At 58.3% G+C, this 23,408-nt stretch overlaps 3 protein-coding genes across 3 annotated transcripts; 1 reads left to right on the top strand and 2 right to left on the bottom strand.

The window, feature by feature from the left end:
* Positions 1–598: 598 nt before the first annotated feature.
* On the top strand, positions 599–10,120 carry ASH2L (ASH2 like, histone lysine methyltransferase complex subunit). Its single transcript, XM_035562810.2, has 16 exons — positions 599–669; positions 772–841; positions 1,509–1,654; positions 2,510–2,598; positions 2,929–3,023; positions 3,163–3,258; positions 3,484–3,579; positions 3,818–3,893; positions 5,966–6,059; positions 6,409–6,626; positions 6,841–7,008; positions 7,380–7,573; positions 8,005–8,097; positions 8,426–8,524; positions 8,859–8,918; positions 9,442–10,120. Exons 2-16 carry the CDS (start codon positions 839–841, stop codon positions 9,547–9,549), a joined length of 1,635 nt encoding a protein of 544 aa, XP_035418703.1. The 5' UTR covers positions 599–669; positions 772–838; the 3' UTR covers positions 9,550–10,120.
* On the bottom strand, positions 9,586–13,604 carry STAR (steroidogenic acute regulatory protein). The gene is given in 8 exon segments (XM_035562809.2): positions 9,586–10,915; positions 11,006–11,099; positions 11,336–11,520; positions 12,135–12,248; positions 12,250–12,294; positions 12,372–12,499; positions 12,775–12,888; positions 13,453–13,604. Coding segments are annotated over 8 exon segments (852 nt in total). The 5' UTR covers positions 13,517–13,604; the 3' UTR covers positions 9,586–10,807.
* A 1,802-nt stretch (positions 13,605–15,406) lies between these two features.
* LOC118256121 (G protein-coupled receptor kinase 5-like) lies at positions 15,407–22,648 on the bottom strand. Its single transcript, XM_035562839.2, is given in 17 exon segments — positions 15,407–16,372; positions 16,464–16,596; positions 16,673–16,810; positions 16,888–17,025; positions 17,103–17,311; positions 17,398–17,487; positions 17,650–17,687; positions 17,771–17,820; positions 17,822–17,962; positions 18,026–18,166; positions 18,234–18,297; positions 18,371–18,463; positions 18,566–18,666; positions 18,779–18,856; positions 19,113–19,225; positions 19,441–19,536; positions 22,532–22,648. Coding segments are annotated over 17 exon segments (2,145 nt in total). The 5' UTR covers positions 22,584–22,648; the 3' UTR covers positions 15,407–15,902.
* Between the last annotated feature and the right edge of the window lie 760 nt (positions 22,649–23,408).

Below are 23,408 nucleotides of genomic sequence, written 5' to 3'. Positions count from 1 at the left end.
CACCGCGGGGATACCCCTGGGACACCCCGGGGGGGCGCACGGGGATACTGGGGGGACACCGGGGGGATACCGGGGGGGGAAGCAGGGACATGGGGGGTGATGTGGGGACACCGGGGGCACGCCGGGGACACAAGGGGGTGGACGGGGACACCGCGGGGGGCGGGACGCAGGGATACCGGGGGGACACCGGGGGGTGGATGGGGACACCGCGGGGATACCCCGGGGAGGACGCGGGGGGGACGGGGAGATACCGGGACCAGCCCCCCCCACCAACCAAGGGAGCGGCCGGGCGGTGCCTGCAGGGCGCCCAGCCTCGTTGCCCCCGAGCCCCGCTTCGCCCGCTGGCTGCGTGACGTCACACCCCGCCACGCTGACGTCACGCCCCCGCGCGGTGACGCCACGGCCCCCTCCCCGCCCTCCCATCCCGCCGCCGGCAGGGGGCGCCGCCAGCCCCTCGCTGTGGGGCCCACCGCGGGCATCGCCCTTTGAAGCGGCAAGTCTCGCGAGAGCGGCGAGGCCCCGCGAGAGCGGGCGAGTGGCGGCGGCCATGGCGGCGGCGGCGGCGATGGCGGCCCCCGGCGGGGAGGGCGCGGAGGCGGCCCCGGAGCCGCCGCCCCCCGCCGAGACCCCGGCGCCGCCCGAGCCGGGCGCTGCCGACGGCGACAGCGGGTGCGGGACCGGGACCGGGACCGGGGGGGTACCGGGGGGTACTGGGGGTGCCGGTACCGGGGGTGCCGGCCCCGCGCTCAGGCCCCGTTTGTGCCCTTTCAGGGGAGAGGCGGCGCCGGGGGACGTCGCCGCGGCGCTGGAGGCCGAGTCCGGCAGCGGGAAGGACCCCATGGTACGGGGGGGGGGGCTGTGGGGCCGGTCCGTCGGTCCGTCGGTCTGTCGGTCCGTCCGTCCGTCCGTCACCCGGGGCCGGTCCGGCGGGGAGCGGAGCCGCGGTTCCTGAGCCCGGGGACCTCCGCAAACAGCGCCCGGGTACGGGGGAGGGGGGCGAGGTAGGACGGGGGCAAGGGGTGTAAGGGGGAGCGCGTAACGGGAGTAAATGGGGCCCCGTAACGGGCGTAAGGGGGCCCCCCAGGGGTTCCGTGGCCGTGTGAGGGGCCCTTCTGTGCGGCTGCCGGTGGCAGAGCCCTGGGGCAGGCTGCCGGGGAGGCTGCGGAGCCCCCGTTGCAGATATCCAACCCCCCCCGGGACGCCGCCGTGCCCGGGGTGAGCCTGCCTGGCAGGGATGGGTCGGGCTGGGTGGTCCCCGGAGGTCGCCTCCAACCGAAGCTGTCCTGTGGCTCCGTGCTCCCCGCAGTCACCTTGTCACGCGCCTGATCGGTTCCACCTGAAGCTACGAAGTGGTTCGGGCTCACTCGCAGCATGGCTCTGTATCGGGGGAGTGGTGTGCGAATATTGCTCCAAATACCGCTATCCTGACGGTTCCTGCACAAACCTTTGCTGTCTGGTCCGGTCAGCCTCTCAGCCAGCCCCCGTGTGCTGATGTGCTCTGGTTGCAGGAAGGTGCCGGCGATGCCTCGGAGGCCTTGGATGCCCAGGCGGGCTCCGTGGATGAGGAGAACGGACGCCAGCTCGGAGAGATCGAGCTGCAGTGCGGGATCTGTACGAAGTGGTTCACAGCAGACACGTTTGGCATCGATACCACGTATGTAAGCTCTGCTTGATGCGAGGCATGAAGCTTTGGTGTCTCTTTTTATCTGCGCCCCCTGTTCTCTTGAAAACAAAGCAATGTGCCTACATAAATCGGGTGCGGGTTTCACCTCGCGCTGTCCTTGTCCACCTCCTGTAAGCAGTGACAGGCTGCTCGAGGCCGGTTAAGAGAAATCAGTGCAGAAGCTACAGCCTGAGGAAGCCAGAAGTTTAATGTCATTAATGTGTTTGGGCAGTCTGAGCACAACATTATGTGCAGTCATTAACCCTTCGTATTTCTGTACGGTGCTTTAATTAATAGGAAGGTACTGAGTGTGCCGTTAGGTAAAGTTCAACCATTAGTCAAGGAGGTGGTGGAGGAACTAAATTTCTTTGCAAAAAGATTCCGATCCGGTCTGCTCAAATCAATGAGTTTTGAAGGGCTGCCACCAGGTATGTTCGGGGCTAAATTTATGATTGGTTTGTGTAAGAAAAAATGGAAACGTAGAGTGAGATTCTCAAGGACAAGGACTGTGTATTTTGTGCTTAAAAAGTACTCCGGAGTTCCGCTTCACTTTAATTGATTAACTCTGGTTGAGCTCCTTGTCTAGAGCTTCTGGGTGGTTGTTGTTTTTCTGCTGGGTGAATTTCAGGACTTGTCTGAAACAAGATGACACTTAGTTTGCTTACAGTGTTCCAATGAGCTTTGTGGCTTTTGTTACTGCTCATGATAAAATTAATGTGATGAAAATATTAGTGAACCTGTAAGATGTTCTTTTTGTAGTGAGAGCATGAGAGTAATTGATTTCTTAACCTGGTGTAACAGGTAAGGCATGCACCAGAACTCATAAATCGGCGTGCTCTTTTCCAGATCATGTTTGCCTTTCATGACCAACTACAGTTTCCATTGCAATGTCTGCCATCACAGTGGGAACACGTATTTCTTAAGAAAACAAGCAAGTAAGTGTAAAAGCTCACTCGTTGAAAGTTTGTGCTAGATAATCCTAGGGGCTTCATTTTGTCTAAAGACTTCGGGAGGCTTCTGCTAGGACTTGCCAAAACTTGAGCGACAAGCGTGCACAGCTTTTTCAAAACACGTATTGCCATTTTGCCACTAACTTTGTGAAAGTGAAAATCTGTTCGGTGTGGGGTGGGATGGAACCTGTGACATTTCGCCATTACTCGAGATAGCATGGGTGCTTTGTGTTTTGTTATCGCTGCGTGAGTGCTCGTGTGTTTGATCTTCCTCATGGAGTCTGACCCTAGCTTTGGGATATCTTTGTTTTTAAGATCTCAAGGAAATGTGCCTTAGTGCTCTGGCCAACTTGACGTGGCAGTCAAGGACACAAGATGAGCACCCAAAAACTATGTTCTCGAAAGATAAGGTAAGGCTGTTAGAAAAAGTATCAGAGATTAAAGTAACTTATGATGTCACCAAAGAGCAAGTTCAAACAAATACGGGCAGTGTGACTTTCAGATCTGTGTTGTTAACTGTTGCTGATTGGATTTGTTGTTTTTTAACAGGATATTATCCCATTTATTGATAAATACTGGGAGTGTATGACAACAAGACAGAGACCTGGGAAAATGACTTGGCCTAATAATATTGTCAAAACCATGGTACGTAACTGGAGTTAAGTTCACGGAGGATTTTCTGCGAATGATACAGTTGTCTGACATTCATCTTTGAGGTCTAGACATAGAGCTAAATGGTGAAGATTCTAATGCTTCTTCCTGCAGCTTCTTATGTAGTTGGTACTGGTAGGACGTATTAATAGTACGTATTTTGACTTAAGCATTTGTTAATGAATTTGCTGTGATTGTATCCCTTGTTTTCTGTTTCAGTGTAAAGAAAGGGATGTGTTCTTAGTGAAAGAGCATCCAGACCCAGGGAGTAAAGATCCAGAAGAAGACTACCCAAAATTTGGACTTCTAGACCAAGTACGTAATTAGAGCTGGAAGGAAAATGCCCTGTTGGGAGGGAAGGGAGGGGTGTTATTTTTGCTGATAGCTTATGCTCAGTCAAATAAGCAAAAATTATCCAAGACAGCGTAAGCCAGTGCTGCGCCCAGTGGTGTGCTGGAATAATTCCCCAGCACGTGGAAGTGCCGTGTTTGGACTTGGAATGGTAAGTTTGTCTGAGTCTGTACTTCAGCTTTTTCTTTCCTTCCTTTTCCAGGACCTTGCCAATATTGGTCCTGCGTACGATAACCAGAAGCAGAACAACGCTGTATCCACAAGTGGAAGCTTAAATGGCAAGTTCTTTAACTATTCTTTTTTTCCAGTATTTGGTTTGAAGCTGCATTTTCCCAGACGTGTAGCCTAGCGTGAGTGCAGTTACATCAGCTGAGATGTGACCGTTAAACCTCTTGTGTGGACTGAGGTTGTGTTTATTATGTTTGAAACGCGTCAAGCCAGTCTCACCATCCCTTTCCATAGAGATTAACTTACTGTAAAGGTTCAGCTTTCTTCTTCGTGGTGGCCAGCTAATTCAAGGTGCTTCCAAGAAAGCAGAGCTCCATGGTTTCCTTCCATAATTGTTTTAATTTACATACTTGTATTACTCAGATTTCCTGTTCTCCTCACTCTTGAGATTTGCAAGCAGTAAGGGAAAGTATAAGTAATGTGTTTCCTTATGATCACTGTTTGTGTTTTACTGTTATTCCTCTTTGTGGGATGACAGCTGTGCGAAGGAAGAACTTTCCCTAGCTCGTTATGAGTAATTTTAGCGATCTTACTGTAGTAGTGTTAAGAGCTGGTGACATTTCCTTGTACCATTCCACGTGAAACATGCTGAATTATTACCTAGCAGGAGGTGATTCGGGCTTTTTAAAATAGGATTTAAGGCTGCTTTGTCTCTGTTTCGTGCACTGGTTGTTTTTTTCTTTAACTATTGGTAGTTTCTCAAATATGTGGTGCCACTTCTGTTCTTACAGGTGGAGCCTCTTTGGGTGGTGAATATTTACCTTTCAGCTTCTAAAACTTAAGTATTATTGTGGTTTGGAAAGCTTTTTTGCTCAGTTATCTTAGAAGCTATATTCAATTTAAAAATCAAAAGTGTGCCCTGACGTGATTGCAAGAATATTTTAATACAAACCAACAATTTCACCTTTTAATGTTTAGCAATTAGAAGCTTTAGATTCATCATATTCTGCCCCGCCTGACTGGTTTAAAGTTTTATTTTCAGTTAAGTTTATTTTTAAGTCTGTGGGATTCAACCTGATATTTTTGTGATTTAAAATCGTAATGCCTAAATAAGAGGTCTGAGTCTGTGACATTCTGGTTGCTTAGATAAATAAGTGGTGGCAACCTGGGGAGTCTCAATGTCTGCACTAAAGCTAGCAAGTGCAGTTTAGGTCACGTCACGTGTGTGCAGAATATGGTAACCCTTCAGAGGTCTGAACCCCTCACACTGCCAGGGGGAACGCCGGTAATTTAAAGCTTGCTGTGTTTCTAGTTACAGCCCAGTTTGTGGTTCTTAAAGGTGTTTATCTGCAGTCCAGAGAAATTCTGGTTTTCCTTGTAAATCAATAGTAATGCTTTTTGAAATAGTGTAATGGTAAAATGCATACGCAATTTAACATATTGAAATATTAATACTGATAGTAGTTTGATAAAATTTGACACGCAGCTTGTCCTGTAACACAGTTACATTTATCACTAGAAGTTGGGTGCCATAATATGAAATGACGTGCTTTAATCGTAGTACTAATTTTGGTCATACTGAAGAGAAACACCTCTAGTGCTTTTCATTTTTACCCAACTTCGGTGTATTTTATTTTATAGATTAAAATACATTGGTAAGTGCTTACTGTGTGTGCAGGTATTGGTGTCAGAGTGTTTCTCCAGCATTGTGTGTCACTGGGCTGACAACTTTGCTTACAATCAGATAGCGTATGCTGTAGGTTGGGTTTTCTGCTGCTTTTTCAGAAATAAATTTGAATTGTGTGACTGGAATCTCCATGAAAACAAATAATAATGCTTTCAAACAGGAACCTACTGCTGCTGGCTGGAGATCTTTCTGTGAGAGAAAAGATTTTTAATTCTCATTGTAAAAACTGGAGTGGAGCTCGTTTTATTGGTAAATCTCATTTCACTTCCACTCTAAGTTACGAGACTTGAAAAGTTGACTGGAACCTACGAAAAGTTCTGGGTTTTTCGGTGCTCGGTGAGGTTCGTTTCAAGTAAAGCTGTGTGGAAGAAGGCACACGAGCTAATGAACAGATGTGAACTTGGCTGCTTCTGCCTCTGCTGTTCATGGAGATTCCACGCTCACAGGCTCTCTCTGATCACCGGTTGCTTAACATGCTGTGATTTCTCTCTGAAGGGGGAATTGCCGCAGGAGGCAGTGGGAAGGGACGGGGAGCAAAACGCAAGCAGCAGGACGGAGGGACCACAGGAACGGCCAAGAAAACCAGAAGGTAAGAGGAAAGAGGACAAAGTGGCATGGTGATGAGCATCTTTAGCAAGTCGTACATTGGACAGAGGGACAGCTGCAGTTTCGATGCCCTAGGCTGCCTCCCGTCTGTCTGTCTGCCCTTATTTAGGGGGAGTCACGCCATAACCATGAGGTGTTATTTGTGCGTCACCTGCTAGACAGTATTTGAAGTAGCTGAGTACGTGCTCATTTCATGCCAACTCTTTTGAGAGCAAAGTGCTGTGCAGGCTGTGACGCTGCAGGTACTGCTCTGTAAGAGGTTGTACTGGGCTGACTTGTAGGGGGACTGCAACCACTTTGAGACGCCAACCTGTAGTTTTTGTGCTTCACAGCGACCCGTTGTTCTCTGCGCAGCGGTTACCGCCCCATGGCTACCCTTTGGAGCACCCCTTTAATAAAGATGGATATCGTTACATCTTGGCTGAGCCTGACCCCCACGCACCTGACCCAGAGAAGTTGGAGCTAGACTGCTGGGCAGGGAAGCCTATTCCCGGGGACCTCTACAGAGCCTGCCTGTATGAACGAGTCCTCCTAGCCCTGCACGACCGAGGTACGCAGCTTGCTGATCGTACACGTTATGTAGCCAGCTCTTCTTACGAGGGGCCATCTTCTCTAACCTCATGTTACAAGTTACTGAGGTTGCACATGTTATTGCTTTAAGAGGTGTGAATGTTAAATCTACTTCTGTATGGTCACTTGTGCAGTGATATCGAAAGGCATTAGAAATTGCAAATGAATTGTGAACGTGCTCTTATCTGCTGCAGCTCCTCAGTTGAAGATTTCGGATGACAGACTGACTGTCGTCGGCGAGAAGGGCTATTCAATGGTACGAGCCTCACACGGAGTGCGGAAAGGAGCGTGGTACTTTGAAATATCCATGGATGAGATGCCTCCGGACACAGCTGCCAGATTAGGCTGGTCGCAGCCATTGGGTAAATAATTTTACCAAGTATTTGTAGCGGGCATTGGTTTCTAACTAGTTCCTACTTTTTGTTGTTGTTTGTCCCAGTAATTTAAACCTCAGAAGAGGAAGTAGTGTTCAGCTTGCCTATTTTGTCACTGCTTTACCAAGGGATAAACTCTTTCAGTAGGTGCTCTGAGCTGTGCAGAACTGCAGTACTGGCAGCTCCTTTATGCTGCTGCATGCGTGGCCTTGCTTAATGCTTTAGTCACCATATTTGTGCTAATGACAGTTGTATTTATTAACTGAATGTAATTATTAGCCCAAAACATGAAGGGGCGTACATATAGAGGTGTTCCTGATACAATTTGAATGTTGATCAAGAAGCATTGGTTTCTGCAGGGAACCTCCAGGCACCTCTGGGATACGACAAGTTCAGTTACTCCTGGCGCAGCAAGAAGGGAACCAAGTTTCATCAGTCAATAGGGAAGCACTATTCATCTGGCTATGGACAGGGAGATATACTGGGCTTTTACATCAGTCTTCCAGAAGACACTGAGACTGCCAAATCGCTGCCTGATACTTACAAAGATAAGGTGAGATGTGGGCTTCCTTAACTGAAGTGGTGACTGTGGGGACTAGCGGGAAACTGCTTGCTCAGACTTGTTTTTCCTCTCTCTGAGTGTGACCTTCCCAGCCTACCTCTGGGTGTCACTCTGGTTCACAGCAGAGAAGTCTGAAGCGTTGACTTCAAGAAAACAAAATACCCCCACCCAGAGGTTCTGCCGGGGAACACTGCATGTGGACTGCTGAATGAGATTTCCCACATCTCGTTTCATCTACTCTTCCCCTCCTGGTTCTCAAATATTTGAGCTGTGTGAATCACTCTTCATGGGTACTCTTGACACAATAGGCACGCCTTTCCCAGAGCAGGGCTCCTGTAGGCCTGCCATTCTTTAATATGTCACTGTAGGTAACAGATTTTCGGATTATTTATTTCTGAAGTGGGTGTTTCCTACTATTTCAGGCTTTGATCAAATTTAAAAGCTACTTGTACTTTGAAGAGAAGGACTTTGTGGACAAAGCAGAGAAGAGCCTAAAGCAAGCACCTGGAAGCCAGGTAAGTTAAGCATTGGTAGGTGGAGTGGAAGGATGCAGATCTTAAGAGTGGTGAGCCTGCTGAGACTGTTTTCTGTGTATGTTAGTCACTTCTATTTAATGACCACAAAGGGAGGCTGATCATCAAAAAGAATACAAGTGAACTGACCAAACCAGCTGCACGCTTTGCTTGTAGTGTTCTTGCTGTCACTTAAGTATGTTAAAAATGTCTGGCATCAGGCAGAAGGGGAGTCACTGATAAGCTGCCTTTTGACAATTACTTTGTGGATCACAAGTAAGGTCCTGAAAGTTAGCATCAGTGGAAAAAAACTTTTCATTTTACTTTTCAGATAATATTCTTCAAGAACGGTGTCAGCCAAGGTGTTGCTTTTAAAGACATTTTTGAAGGCGTTTATTTTCCTGCTATTTCTTTGTACAAAGGCTGCACAGTAAGTAACATACTGTCAAAGATAATGCCTAAGTCCAGCCATAACTTTATTCATGCATAGAGTGGACATGCTGGGAGTGTGTCAAGCAAGCCCAGTTAAGTGAGCAAAGATGGGGAGTTGTTGTATTAAAACTAGTCTAGAGCAATGCAGCTGTTCACTTGTGGGATTTAACTTTCTCAGCGTACTGAGTGAATGCTGTCCTTTGGTGCAAGGCTGTATGTTCACATGTTCTTGCACAGGGTGCAGTTAAGCTCAGGAGTGTAAGAGGGTGAGGCCTGAAGAATTTTGCCTATCTTTTTTTCCCTCCGTTTTCTAATGCAAATGTCTTCCATAGGTTTCTATAAACTTTGGACCGTATTTCAAGTACCCACCCAGAGATATCACTTACCGTCCAGTAAGTAATGACTGAAGTTCTGCCCCCCCCCCCGCCCCCCTTGTTTAAATACCCTGAGGCTATCACAAAATGTGGTTGAAAATTTGCTATGGTGGGGAGGAGTAGATTTATAGCAAGCCTGTATCTGGCCTCTTCAGGTTTTGTACTTGTAGCTTGATAGTGCAGCTGAAAGGAATGTGTTTAAAAATCTTGAAGGATAAAGCGCATTAAAAAAAAAACTTTGAATAGCTCTTTCCTCTTGACAAAGACGCCTTTCATTTTAATTAAATATTTGATGCAGACTATTAGGTCCCTGATTATGCCTGTGATAGCTTTTTAATATAAGGCCTGACTTGCTGTTTAAGGAACTTGCAGTATTTTTATCTCTGCTAATGTTTTCAGGAGGGACAGTCCTTGAGCACAGGCACAGGGGTGGCACTACCCCAACTGCTATACAAACAGTGGTGGCCAGCAGGGCTTGTCCCTCTTTGTCCTGAGCCTGTGCGTTGTGCATCAAGCTAACTGCCTTTCGCTCCCCTTGCAGATGAGTGACATGGGCTGGGGTGCTGTCGTAGAACACACGCTGGCAGATGTTCTGTATCACGTAGAGACGGAAGTTGATGGAAGACGAAGCCCACCCTGGGAGCCTTAAAAGAAGTAGGTGCAGCATAACAGACCAAGGTGGCTATCAAATCAAGTGGGTTTTATTCTAGGAGAATGTGCATCACTCAGAACAATCTGTCAATGAACAAACGTGATGAAGCCAATGCAGCTCTTGGTGGCAGGCGTTTTGTATGTATATTTGTTACCTGCTGAAGGTTCATGCGCTACCCCTCTGCTGGAGTCTAAGTGAATGCAGTTCTAATATGTATTGTGCTATTTGTGAGCATCTCTCGGAGTCTTCAGTAACTTACGGCGTAGCTAGCTGAAGAAGCAACTATTGTGTTGAGATACTTCTCATCTGATGTACTGGGGTTGTAACAGTCATTTTTCAGTGAGAGCAGGCTGCGGTTGGACCTACCTGCTGTATGTATACGTGCAGAAGCAACATTGACACTTCTGCTCCTGTGTTTGGCTAATTGTAAACAGCTTCCATCCAGAAGGATTGTGTTGTAGCAAGACTACTGCATGTAAGACTGAAATTTGGGCTTCTGCCCAAACTGTATTTTTTTTTTACATGAACTGGCAGCCAGTTTAAAAATAAACCTTTCTTTAAACTCTTATATTTTTGTCTTGTGATTCTTTTTTTGTTTAGATATCTAGTTTCATTCGTAACCTGTAAACTCAAAGTAGCTACTTTAAATCTGAAGCTCTCCTCCAGCTAACTGTATGAAAGCACTGACTGTCGCTACAGGGACTCCTGCCACTGACCATCATTACAGAGCTTTGAATAAATAATTTTCCTGTACAGACATGCATAATTATAGTCAAATAAGTTAGAGCTGCTTCACTGGGGAAAGGAGGGGAATGAATTTTAGGTTAAGTCCTGTGTTTGCACACTGAGCAGGTGCTGGCTGGCCCCGCCTTCTGAATCAGGCTCCTGGGACCGCCCTAATAACTAATTAGCCAAGGCCTTTAATAGCAGACATTACTAATAAAGCTTTAACTGATGCAGAAGGCTGGGCCAGCACATGCTGTATGTGCAAACACAATACCTGAAGGGAGTAAAATTTCAGGTTGTCCTGCACGTGCACTCTGAGCCTTCTAAATCAGGCTCCTAGGAGCTCCTGGCTAATTAGTTAAAGCTTTATTAGTAATGTCTGCTATTAAAGGCCTGGCTTGTTAGAACAGGCTGGAGTTAAACTGTGTCTGACTTACCTAATTACCAAGATCCCTACTTTTACCCCTGAACAAAGCATTAAATACTAGCCCGTGCAGGAGGGCAGGTGCTGCCTCGGGGCCGGGCGCAGTCAGCAGCTCACTGCCACCGTGCGGGCCAGGCGCTCCCGGAGGTGGTTGGCGAAGTCCACCTGCGTCTGGGACAGAACCTGGTTGATGATCGTCTTCGGCAGCCAGCCCTAGAGAGGAGCAGACAACAGCCCGTGAGTGGAACTCGCCGCGGATGTAACCCTTGCGTTTCGTGTGAAATAATTCACTGTGCAGCTTACCTTCAGGTCAATGCTAAGAAGCCATATCAACTTGGTTTGCGAAGGGTCGCCAGCCACCGGGCGCAGGATCATGCACGTGGGACCGTTCTCAGCTCTGTACAAGGGCAGGAGTGCGTGTTAAAAAGCAACACCTGACTTAACCTCAAAAAGCACTGAAGCGCTTTATGAGTTAGGGTTTCCTTCGCAATCTCTTCCCCAAAACACAAAACTCACTCTGCTACTGAAACAAACAGCACAGTAATGCTGAGCCTATGCTAAAAGCTAGGATGTGAATCCGACCTTCACTAAGCGCCCCTCTATGCCCGCTAAGTCAACACAAGAGGCAGTTACCTTACAAAGCCCTGCTGTTCTGGCATGGCCCCGTACTTGGTGGACATGCCGGCCAGGACGCAGGTGGAGCCGCGTCGCTTAGCGCACCGGACGCTGACAAAGTCCCGCGGTCCAACAATGTTTCCGGGGGTAGCAGCCGCCTTCTCGTGGGTGATCACCGTGTCTTTTCCAATCTTCTGCAGAATCTGGACGGTACAAATTGTAATGTGAGGCATTTATTGCAAAAACGGCTACAGTCAGTTAAAAGCTAGCATTTGATCACTGCTTGTAACCAGATGCATGCTCTCACAGTAGCTCATCTTATAATTTTTCTCAATATAAGCATTTTCTGCATTATCCTGGAATGCAGAACATCATTTCCAGATTTCAATACCCGAAAAAGGAAGGCACGTCTCTTAATGCTTTCAGACAAGCTGCAGAATAGCAAGGTGCTCGTCCCTACTGTTGGGTACTGCTATTTCTTCTCCACTAACACCACAAACCACAACAGAGCTGGACTGCTGCCGTGCAGCAAAGAGCAAGTGCATTTCCTGCAGAATCGGTAACAATCAGCCCTCCCTCCGCAGACAGGCTGCTCTTCTGAAACAGCAGCGCGATTACTGCAGAACAGGCTTTATGCCTGTAGTGGGAAACATCCAAAGTAGAAGTCCATCCCCCAAGGAATGGGCGGAAAAATCCCTGCGCCCTGCTGCGATGTGCAAAGTGATTCCCCGGCCCCTGTAACGCCACGTGGAGCAGCAGATGCATCTGAGGGAGGTCAGAACAGAGCCTGGCATCCCCCCGTGCAGGCACTCCCTACCTTGACCTCTTTGACGCTGGGGTTCCAGTCTCCCATCTGCTCCATGTTGTCCACCAGCTCGCTGTACACCGTGTCCAGGGGCTGGTCCACCACCACCTCGAGGCGGAACACCTTTGCCCACGTCAGGCAGCACCTTGCTCTGCACTTTGTCTCCGTTATCCTAGCGAGGGAAGGCAGGATCAGCACCACAGACACTTGCAGCAGGACCACGTTAGCCTGCCGCAGAGCAGAGCTTACCACCACCGTCTCCGTCTTCCAGCCGTCCTGATCCCCGAGGATGCTGAGCGATTTCTGGAGGGCTTCCTCTCCTTGCTTGATGTAAGACATCTCCACCTCGCTGAAGGGCTTCTCCTCCAGCCTCGAGCCTGGAAGGCATTGGACAAAAGCAGGAGTGAGCGTAAGAACATTACAATTGGCTAACACGTCGTAATACCAGATAAGCTCTACATCATATAGACTTCTCAGTGCCCAGGGGCTCAGGAGTTAAGCTCAGCTCCCACTGCTAGCCTGCGCTTGCCATTTGCTCAGCAGAAGCACGAGCTACACATGAGCGGCTTTCCTCTAGCCAGTCCCTGAGCACTGACCCGTGAGGGCCAGCACGCGGCGGGATGAGGCAGGTCCCCACCTGCCTGTCACTTACTGAGCAGGGAGCTCCTTCGGCGGACCTGGTTAATCCACGTGCTGGGCCCCGCGCTGCGGCAGGCCAGCCTGCTCAGCTCCTGGCTGATGGCGACCGCGGCTTGTCGTCGGAGACCTGGAGCAGAGAGCGTGTCACTCAACAGAACCACGCGGGGCATTTGTCAGGCTTTGCTTCTTTCCTTTAAACGTGCATCATTGAGAACCCTCTGCGTGCCTCCTTTTACCCCCCACCACCGCTGCAGGGAGCAGCTTACTGCCCTCGTGCTACGGGAGGACAGAAGCTGGTCGGTCTCGCTCTGAGCCCAAGTCGTGCACGGGGAGCTGAGGGCAGCCCCGCAGCAGCTGAGGGCAGTCGCCCGCCTCTGCACGAGCAGGTGCCCAGGAAAGGCTGTAGGAAATGGAACATGAGTACGAGATCCTGACAGCCAAGGGGATATCATCTACGGCTCCTCCTGGGGCTCCAGAGCAAGAAGCCTGCAGTGACCTTTGTAGCATGGGCTAAACGCTCTCCTTCGGTGCTCCAGAAGAGCAGAGGTGCAGCCACGCTGGAAACGGGGCACAGCCCTCCTCCCTCGGCCCCAGAAATACATGCAGCAGCAAAAAGGGGTCCTGGGGACCAAAACGCAACACCCGGGGACCGCAGCCCCCCACCAGCAGCCCCGCACCCCCGTGCCCTCACCGGTCATGTTGCGCAGGTGGCGGTAGGAGATGGCAGCGCACAGCTTGAAGGTGGCGGGCAGCATCTCCCCGGTCGGCAGCAGTTGGGGCTGGCGTCTGTGCAGCGAGAGCTCCTCTGCCCCAGCCCTCTGGGTGCTCAGCCTTAAATACGCCCGCTGAAGGATGCTGGCGTGTCAGCAGGGAGATAAGAGCCGTCACTTACGGCAGGGCCCCGGGGGGCCAAGGCCAGCCCCCTCCCCGCGCAGCTGCCGGGGGCCGCAGGTCACCCGTGGTCTGGGCACCAGGCGCACGCTCGCGGCCTCGTGCAGCCAACCCCAGCCTGAGCCGCGGGACAGACCCCGCCGTGCCCAGCCCCCCGACACGGGACGGGCACCTCATGCCCATTACTGGGACCAGAGCTTGTGGGACAGCTGCTGAGGGGTCTGCGTGCGGAGCAGCAGGCACCCCCCGAGCTCCGGCACCCCAGGGCTCCAAGCCGGGCACAGCCCAGCAAGCTCGGAGCCCCCGAGCAGCCCCGAGCCCCCTGCCCGCACCGGGCTGCATCGAGGGGCAGCCCCGAGTCCCCCCGGGGCCGGTTATCTGCGGGTGGGCAACGGCGGAGCAGCGATAACACTCAAGGATGAAATGACATTTCTGGGATGAGTTACGGCCCCGGAGACGAGCGCTCCCGAGAACCCGTGAATCACCAGCTGCTTCCTTTGACGTCAACTCCTGCACCCTCCTGCGGGGAACCTGACCTTCCTCCTCCTCGCTGTTGCAACAGCTTGGCCAAGGGGGAGGTCAGCCGCTCGCTGCGCCAGCAAAGGACACCCCAAGCCCCCCGTGCTGGGCTGGGGGCACCTGGGCAGCCCCAGGGTGGTCGGCCCTACTGGTCCCCCTGCCTGTACTGGGTACAGCCCCGCTGCTCCGGGACAGCTGCTCTCCATCACCACGTGCGGAGCACGGTCACCACCTGCACGCAGGAGTGAACAAATTCGCTTTCCACCGCACGCTACGCGAGGCGTTTTGCATTCGTGTAACTGGATGGAGGCACTGGTGGGACTGGGAGGAAGCCAGAAGCCATGCGTCTCCCTCCCGAATCACTGCACCGTGAGGCAGAACCATTAGGGAGCAGCAGCCCCCTTAGCTGGGGACCAGCAGGGAGCCCTCCATGCCGGGAGCCAGCAGGGGCTGTTGTTATCCCAGCCTGAGCAGCCGCTCCCGCACACAAGGCCTCGGCACAAGGACGCGCTCTTGTTTTGAGAAGAGCCAAAACAGAGCCCGGGCAGAGCCACCCCTTCGGCTCCGGGGCGCCTGATCCCCCACGGCTGTGCCAGGAGGGCACGGCGGGCCCTTGAGGGGGGGGGCCTGGAAAATGGGGATGTCCCCGGGCTGCTCACCAGCTCCCCGATGCCGTGTCACCATCTCCTCCGGACGTCCCCTGGGGGTCCCACAGTGTCACTGTGCCGTGGGTCAGTGGAACCTGCAGGAGGGGACAGGGACCCGCAGCCCCCCTGCGCCCCAGGGGGATCGGGACAGAAAAGCCCCCAGGATGCTGTGGGGAAGGGGAGCAGCGGGGCCAGGCTTCGTGCCTGCTGTGCCCCAGCACCTACCTCCGTCGGGGCAGGAGGAGCAGAGCTGCTCTGCCCGCGCAGGATGCGGCCCCAGCCACAGCACGACCCGCCCGGGCCCCCGGCTAGCGATGCCGGGCCGGACCCTGCGAACCGGGGGTGCAGGGACACATCCTGCACTGGGAAAAGCACCCAGATCCCCCCCAAACCCCTGTGGGGTGCAGGAAAAAGGGGACAAAGCACTCGTGGAGCTGAGCCGCACGGCAGCCACCCGTGAGCAGCCAGCTGGGTGCCCCCACCCCAGGGACAGGGGGCTTCGCTCGCTCCCCCCCGACACCACCACACAACGGCACCACACGGCTCGGATCACAGCTTTTAGCTTAAAAACGCACGTCTAGGCACTCACCGTACAAATATTTACAACTGTTTACAAATGTACAAAACCCAAACCGAACGCGCAGGAACCAGGGGGCGTACAGCACTGCAAGGGATCGAGGGCCCCGCCGCGCGCACCATACAAAAATAAAGGACGTCTCTGCTGGGGGGCTCGGCTCTGCACGGGGTCCTGGCCCCCCAGCGCCATGGGGCCCAGCCCCACGTTGCCAGCACACCCCCCTACACGTGCTGCTGCCCCTCGCAGGAAAATTCCCTTTTCTGAGCCCATTTCACATTCTGGCGGCCGTCAGTGGCTCAAGCAAGGGGGGGGAACGAGGCTGTGCCCCCCCCGGGCAGGTCCCTCCCCACGTCCCCAGCCCGTGCAGGACCCCGGGGTGCTCCCAGCCCCCCCGCCCCAAGGCTGCTTTGTTTCTATTTGGAGAGCGCAGATAAACCCGCGGCCCCCCCGCGCCCGCAGAGGTCACGCTCGGAGCTGGCGATAAGATAACGCCGGCACTGCCCGGGCTCAAACACAGCAAAAATGGGTGCTGCCAGTCACAGCACCCGAACCCAGCCCTGGGGTGGGGGGAGAGGAGCCCCCAGGGTGCCCTCGGCAGGTGCTGACCCCCAAAACGGGGAGCTGGTGGGCTGGGGAGAGGGGCTGGGAAGCTGTGGGGTCACATCGGGATTGGGACAGGATCTGCTTCCCCCCTGCGCCCCTCCGCCACCGCGCACACCAGCCCCTGCTGGCCTTTGTCCCACCTCGCCTCCACGAGACCCCGGCCCTGGCAGCACCCACTGCAGTCCAAGATGGCCCTGAGACGGCAAGGAGGGGGCTCGGGGCTGCCCCGGCTCCCCGGGGACGGAGGAGCAGGGTCAGGACGGTGCCGGTGCCGTGCTCTGGGCTTGGCAGGCGGCGCCGGCCGCGGGAAGGTGCGAGTTCGTGGCTGCCGGCTGCGGGGACGGCACGTTGGCACCGATGGTGTAGTCGGCTGGCTGGAGGGACAGAGGGACAGACAGACAGACAGATGGTGAGCGACGAGGGGGACGGAGAGCTGCGGGGCAGCCCCAGGACCCCGGCGCTTACGTGGCGGCGGAAGAGGCGCTGCAGAAGGCTGCGCTTGGGGGGCTCGGGCAGCTGCCTCCAGTCCAAGGTCCGGGGAGCGGGTCCCATTGGGTCCGAAGACGTTGAGGTCCTTGAAGCACTCGGTCTCGATCATCTGGGGGGGCAGAGCGGGGCTCAGCGGGGCCGTGGAGCCGGAGCTGAGCCCCCGTTCGATGAGGACGCCCCCACACCTCGTTCTGCCAGGGGATGGAGACGCTGCCGGTGGCAAACTTGGCATAGAAATCGTTGTCGGCTTGGTCCAGGTTGACGCCTTTCACGGTGGAGAACTGCTCGATGTCCAGCACGTCCTTGCAATACACGGCCCGGGGCTGGGGGGCCCAAAGTGCCATCAGCTGGGGGTCTCGTCCCCCCCATTCCATGGCACCTGCGCGGCCTTGCGCCTTACATCCGGCACGAACGAGGGCTTCGTGATGCCGGCCTCCAGGCGCTTGAAGTTGATGGTCCTGAAGAAGGGATGGCGCTTCACCTCGGCGGCCCCGTCCGCCCCGCAGCCCAGCCGCTGCTGGGGGTCCTTGGCCAGGAGCTGGGGAGGGGGGTGAGCGGTCAGGGGGGCGGCGGAGAGCCCCCAGCCCCTCGGGGACCAGCGTGCCCCCAGCTCACCAGCGTGCAGATGGCCCTGGCGTCCTCACTGAACTTGTCGGAGTAGTGCTCCTGCTGCTCCTGCACCCGCTTCTCCACCTCCTCCCGCTTCACCCGCTCCTTGCGGGCACGGAAGGGCGACTGCCCCGCGATCATCTCGTACACCAGGCAGCCCAGGCCCCACCAGTCGGGGCTGAAGGCGTAGCGCTCGTTGTTGATCACCTCGGGGGCTGCAAGGCACGGCCACGGCCCCGCACCCTCAGCAGCCGCGTGCAGCCGCCGGCCCCCCAGCGCCCACCACGGCCCCACACCTCACCCATGTAGCCCACGGTGCCCACGCGGCCCCGGATCGTCTCGCCCTCGGGGATCTTGATCGCCAGCCCCAGGTCGGAGATCCTGATGTGGCCTGCGGCAGGGAGGGGTTGGGGGGCCCCATCCCCGAGCCCCCATGCGCCCTCCCCAGAAACACACCCAGTGGCCCCCAAGTTGCCTCCTCGGGGGCGCACAGAGACCCGGCCCCAAAGCCAGGAGCGCGGGCAGGGCCCGACCCCGCGGGTCTCCTCCTCACCATCGTCATCCAGTAAGATGTTCTCTGGCTTCAGGTCCCTGCAGGACGGACAGATGGCTCAGCACGGAGCAGCCCCGACCAGCCGGCCCCGCGTTCCCCCCCCCCCCCCCGCCGCCCCCACCTGTACACGATGCCCTCCTGGTGCAGGTGCTGGAGGCCGCAGCAGATCTCAGGCCGCGTAGAAGACCACGCGCTCGTCCTCGAAGCCGGGGTTGCCCATGTTGTAGATGTGGAACTTGAGGTCGCCGCCGTTCATGATGGTCAGCACCAGGCACAGCGCGTCCTTGGTCTCGTAGGCGTACGCCAGGCTCACCTGCGCGCCACCGTCAGCCCCGGCCCCGCCGAGCCGCCCCGCGCCCCGGGGCGCCGCACTCACCACGAAGCGACTGTTGACCTTCTCCAGGATCTGCTTCTCATTCAGGGCCATCGCCTCCCCTTTCCGCTTCTTGATCCGTTTCTTCTCCAGCTTCTTGCAGGCGTACATCTTCCCCGTGGCGCGCACCTGGCAGGCGCACACCTGGGCAGGGCGCGGGGTCAGCACCCCGGGGACCCGGCCCCGCGCCCTCCTCCCGCCGCGGCCGTACCTCTCCGAAGCCGCCTTTGCCCAGGATCCTGTACTGCCGAAACGTGTCCTTGGTGACCGACTGCCTGCAACACAGCCCCGCACGTCAGCCCCGCTCAGCACCGGCCCCTCGCCCCCCTGGGCCTCCCCCCCGCCCACCTCTCCAGGTACTTCCACTGCAGGAAGCGGTCGAAGTACATGCTGTCCAGGTAGTCGGCGAAGGGCGCCCTGCTCAGGTACTGGCGCAGGGGGCTGCGGGGACACAAGGGACGCTCAGCAGCCCCCGCAGGGACGCCCACCCCGTGGCCGGTCCCCAAGGCAGAGGCAGAAGGGCGCAGCGGGGCCGGGACTCACTGCAGGCAGCTGCTGAAGAGCTCTTTGCAGGGGCTTTTCTGCAGCTCCTCCAGGCACTGGCTGACGTGGGCCTGGCTGATCTCGGGCAGGTAATCGGGGGACTGCGGGGAGCAGACGGAGCTGGGGTGGGCGGGCACACAGCCAGCGGGGGCACGCGGCCCAGCTCCCGGCCCCTGTTCGCCCATCCCACGCCAGGGGACCCCCCGGGCTCACCTCCTGCCGCAGGAACCTGAAGATGATCTCCTCGCCCATCTCCTTGCGCTTCTCATCCGGGGCCAGCTCGTAGTCCGCCTGGGGAGGAGGGCATTGGGGATGGGCAGCATCAGGTACGGCCTTGCCGAGCCGAGACCCCAGCGCCCCGGTCCTGCCAACCCTGGGACAAGCGACCCCACTGCACGCGCCCACCGCCCGCACAAACAGCCCACTAATGGGGATCACAGCTCGTTTGGTGAGGCTCCTCTTTCTGATTCACCAGCACCTAAAGTCTCCTCCTGGCATCGCTTCCAGCCCTGCAGTGTCCCCAGGTCCCCTCCCGCGGGCCCCTTACCGCAGCGTCCAGGAAGCGAATGCAGCGCAGGAGCTCCGGCCGCGTCTCGCAGAACTGTCGGAAGAGCAGCCGCCCGATGGGCTGCTTCTCGCACAGGCTGCCGTAGTTCGGCTCTGCAAGGGACGGCGGGGACGTGCCACGACCACACGGTGCCAGCGCCGCTCCCTGACCTCGCACCGTGCCCCACCTCATCCGGCACAGTTGCGACCCAGCGTTGTGCCGCTGCTTTTGGGGACACCCACCCCATTGCCTCGCCCTCACGGGGACAGCTTTGTGCCGAGCCCCGGGAGCAGCCAGCCCCAGCGCGCCCGCTCCCCCGGGAGCTCACCCAGGCCTCGCCGCAGCTCGTTGCACTGGCTGATGTGCGGGAACCGCAGGATCTCCCTCCACTTCTTGCTCCGGCCTTTCCGCTTGCCGCCACCACCTGCGGATGGATGGGAGAGGGAGAGGAGGTGATGCTGGGGGGCACGGGCACCATTTTGGGGTCTTCCCTCCGTCCTGCTGCTGCTGCGCCCTGGAGACTCAGGGGACACGAAGCCCTGTTGCTCTCGCACTTAGCAAAAGCCGCGCACTATCTAAAGTCACGCAGAAAAACAAAACTTCGGGCTCTACCGGGGACACGGAGAGGGCTCCAACCGCAGCAGAGAACCCCAGTCCTGTTCCTGGCCCCTGCCCAGTTTGGGGCCCCGTGCCCACCTCGGTGGGGCGGGCAGGGTCCGGAGGGGCGCAGGCTTCCTCCCTGAACAATGCCGCGTCCCGCGCGGGCTCCCTCCCGTAAACATCTGGTTTCCTTCTCTCCCCACCGCGCCGACTGGTCTGCGCGCGGGGCCTGCGAGCGCCCGGCCAGATCACGCTCTGTCCCCGATGGAGACGGGGACGAGGAGGGGGCAACGGCACGGCCCCGCTGCAGCCGCTCCTCCCGGGCAGATACTTGGCGCGTGAAGTCATCCCTGCAGGGACCTGACATCAGCACGGCTCCGAGCTGGTGGCCGGCCAGCGCCGCCCGCCCCGGTGACGCCGAGGCGAGCCCGCGGGACGCCGCTGCGCTGGGCTCCGGCATTTCGGCGGCCCCGGGGAGGCGGCCGGGCAGAGCTTCCTGCCATAATCAGCGCGCTTCCTCCGGCAGGAATCGCCCCGCGTCAGCTAGCGGGAAGCAGGCAGCCGACGCCGCGCACCCAGCGCATCCCCGCGGGCTCTGCGGTGCCAGCGCAGCTCCTGCGGCCCCAAACCGAGCCAGCGCTCGTGGGGAGAAGCCAGGGCCAGGAGGGGAGACAAACGCCATAAGCCCTGGGCAGAACGTGGATGCCTTGTCTCGTAATAGTTACGTTATTCCACGTGTTTTGGGTGTATTTGGAATGGGAAAGGCTGCACGGTGCACACCTGCCCTGCCGGTGTGCACACCAGACTGTGTCCAGCCGGGTGGCCTCAGGAAGGGGACACGCGCAGTGTGCCGGGCACGCCACGGCCAGGGCGCACGTGGAGAGCCCCACGTCCAACAGAACCGCAGCCACAGCAACAGAACGGCACCGGGGCAGAGCCACCCCAATTCCCACCAGGGCAAGCAGCCCAAAGGGGCTGCAATCGGCCCTGCATGCCTCTGGATCCAGCGGGGAGCAGCCAGGCAGGTGGCGAGGTGGCCCTGGGTACACCGCACATCCCGCTCAACGGGGACGTCCCAGGGTGGAGGTGCCCGGCCCCAGTGCTGCACAGGCACCTCCTCGGCTGGCAGTGGAGATAAGAGGAGAAATCAGCGCCGGGCACATGAGAAACCCCACAAGGAGCCTCCCTGCTGCCAAGCTGACCTCTGCAATCTGAAAAGCTGTTGAAAGCAAAATAAAACTGTTCCCCTGCGGAAAGGAGCCCACGTACCACATGGCGAGGCATACGCACGGGGAGGTGTGTTACACCAACAAAGCTGCCGGCAGGGAAAGCCCCAACCGGCCCCGCGCTCGTGGTCCTGAAGCTCTCGGCCCCTGCCAGAGCAGCCCCAGGGGCTCGGGGTCCCACCATGGGCACCCCGCTGCCCGGCACCCCCCAGGAGCACACGGCTCGGCCCCAGCCTCCCGCGTCGCTGCTCCTCTGCGTTTCGGCAGTGGCACCGACCTCCCCCTCCAAGGGACTCCGCACGCAGGACGTCGCCGGCTCGGGGCGAGCCATAAAGAGTTACTCACTGCTCTGTTATCTCCTCGCTGCTTACAAACTCCTCAGTTATTTACCCCGGGCACTTCCGCGGGCGGCCAAGCCTGCGGTTCAGAGCAACTCCTCCTGGTGTTGGGAGCCTCCGGGGACTTCGGCTCTGCTCGGTGGCAGGAGGGCCATGAGGCCAACCCAAACCTACAGCACGGCGGGGCCAGGGCAGGTCCAGCCGTCCCCATCCACTGTCCCATTGGAGGTGCGGAGATGCCCCCAGGGCCGCAGCCCACCCCGCTGCTGGTCCCCGTGCCCGTTTGCAGCCCCCAGCCCGCCGAGCCCCCTCCCCAGCAGCGCCCACCCGGGGGACGGAGCGATTCCATCGGGTGACCGCTGCCGGGATGAAATCCGCTGGGGCGTGGGGAGGCGCGGGGCAAGGGGTCCCCGGCACCTTCCAGCCCCCGGGGCGCACGGGCCCCATTTCCCCCTCCAGCGGCTCAGCCCCCCCCGAGCACCGTGGGAGCGCCCGGCCCGGCGCTGGAGCCGCCTCCCGGCGCCTTTCACCGCCGTTTTCCCCGACGTGAACCCGGGGCGCTCCCGAGGGGCCGAGCCCCGCTCGCAGCCGCCCCCCAGGGCCGCTGGCGCCGCCTCGCCGAGCGCAGCCCCCGGTCCCCCCCCCCGCGACCCGACGGGACCGGGCTGCGCCGAGCCAGGGCGGCGGCGCTCGTGCGCCCCGGGGGCCGAGCCCGGCACGGCACGGCACAACCCAGCCCGGTACGGCACGGTACGGAACGGCCCGGCCCCGGCCCTCGCCCCCCGGGTTTGGGGCCGCCCCCCAAAGGGACCCCAAAGCGGCCGGGGGCCGCGCAGTTCCCCCGCCCCGGGGGGTTCGGGCACCCGCCGCCGCCTGCGCTGCTCCCGGCGCCAGGCGCGCCCTGGCGGCCCGGACCCACCGACGGACGGACGGAGCGGCCCCGGCCGCCCCGAGCCCGGGGGGAGCCCGGGAAGAAGCGGCGGGGGCACCGGAGCGCTCCAAGAGCCCCTGCCCCGGGAGCTGCCGGGCCGGCAGACGGACGGCCGGACACACGGACACACACGGCCGGACACACGGACGCGCCCCACGGCTCCCCCCGCCGCCGCCCCGCCCGGGGGCACCGGGACGCGCCCCCGGCCCCGCCGCCGCCTCCCCCCGCCCGGAGCGGAGCAAAGGGGCCGGACCGGGGCGGGGCGGGGGGGACCCGGGGGGGCCGGGACGGGGACCGGGGGGGGCCGGGCCCTTCCCGCGCTACCTTCGCGGGCCTTCAGCAGCACGGTGTTGGCCACGATGTTCTCCAGCTCCATGGCGCGGCGGGGGGCGGCGGAGCCCCCGAGCTCCAGCCCCGGCCCCGGCGGCACGGGGCGGGCCGGGCGCCTCCCACCGCCCCCGGGCTGCGTCACGGCCGTGACGTCACGGGCCGCCCCTTGGCGTCACGCCTTATGTAAGGGCAGCACCGCCCCCCCGGGGACCCCCCGGCACCGGGGCCCCGCCGCAGCCCGGGGACCCCCTCGGGGGCTGCCGCTGCCCTCGCCCGCCCCCGCCCCAAAGCCCCCCCCCCCGGGCACGGCGACCCTCCCCCGGCAGCCGCAGCACCGAACGGCGGGGCCGGGGCCGCTGCAACGGAGCCCAACGCGCCCCCCCCCCCGGGCCGGTCCCGTCCCGTCCCCGAGCGGAGCTCCGGGAGCCCCGGCAGCCGCACGCCGCCTCCGGTTTTGTTTTCTTTTCATCCGGCCCTCGCGTTTCCGCGTTTGCGCCTTTCCTCGGGCCGAGCTCCCGCGGCTCCCCCCGCAGCCCTCGGAGCACGGCCCCGGCCTTGGCCCCAGCCCCGCGGGGTGCGAACGGCCTCTGGGGGGCCTGCCCGGGAAGGGCCGGCCCGGGCCCCGTCGGTGGGGGCCGTTTGCTTTTCCAGCCAGACCCGCTTGTGCCAGCGCTCACCCCCCTGGGGAAGGAATTGGCTGGTTTAGGAGAAATCTGCTCCCCCAGGTTCCCCCCCCCCCTCCCCAACAGCTCTCAGGCATTTCCCCACAGAGCATTTCAGCCTCGCAGGGGAGCGAACCCGAACCAGCTGCCCTCGCCCCCAGCTTTGCTTCTCCCTGCCGGCACAGAGCAAAGCGCCCGGCTGCTGCCCA

The sequence above is a fragment of the Cygnus atratus genome, chromosome 27, assembly GCF_013377495.2.
Source record: "Cygnus atratus isolate AKBS03 ecotype Queensland, Australia chromosome 27, CAtr_DNAZoo_HiC_assembly, whole genome shotgun sequence".
NCBI lineage: Eukaryota > Metazoa > Chordata > Aves > Anseriformes > Anatidae > Cygnus > Cygnus atratus.
Note: the sequence above shows the minus strand (reverse complement) of the source record. Positions and strands in the feature narration are given on the sequence as shown.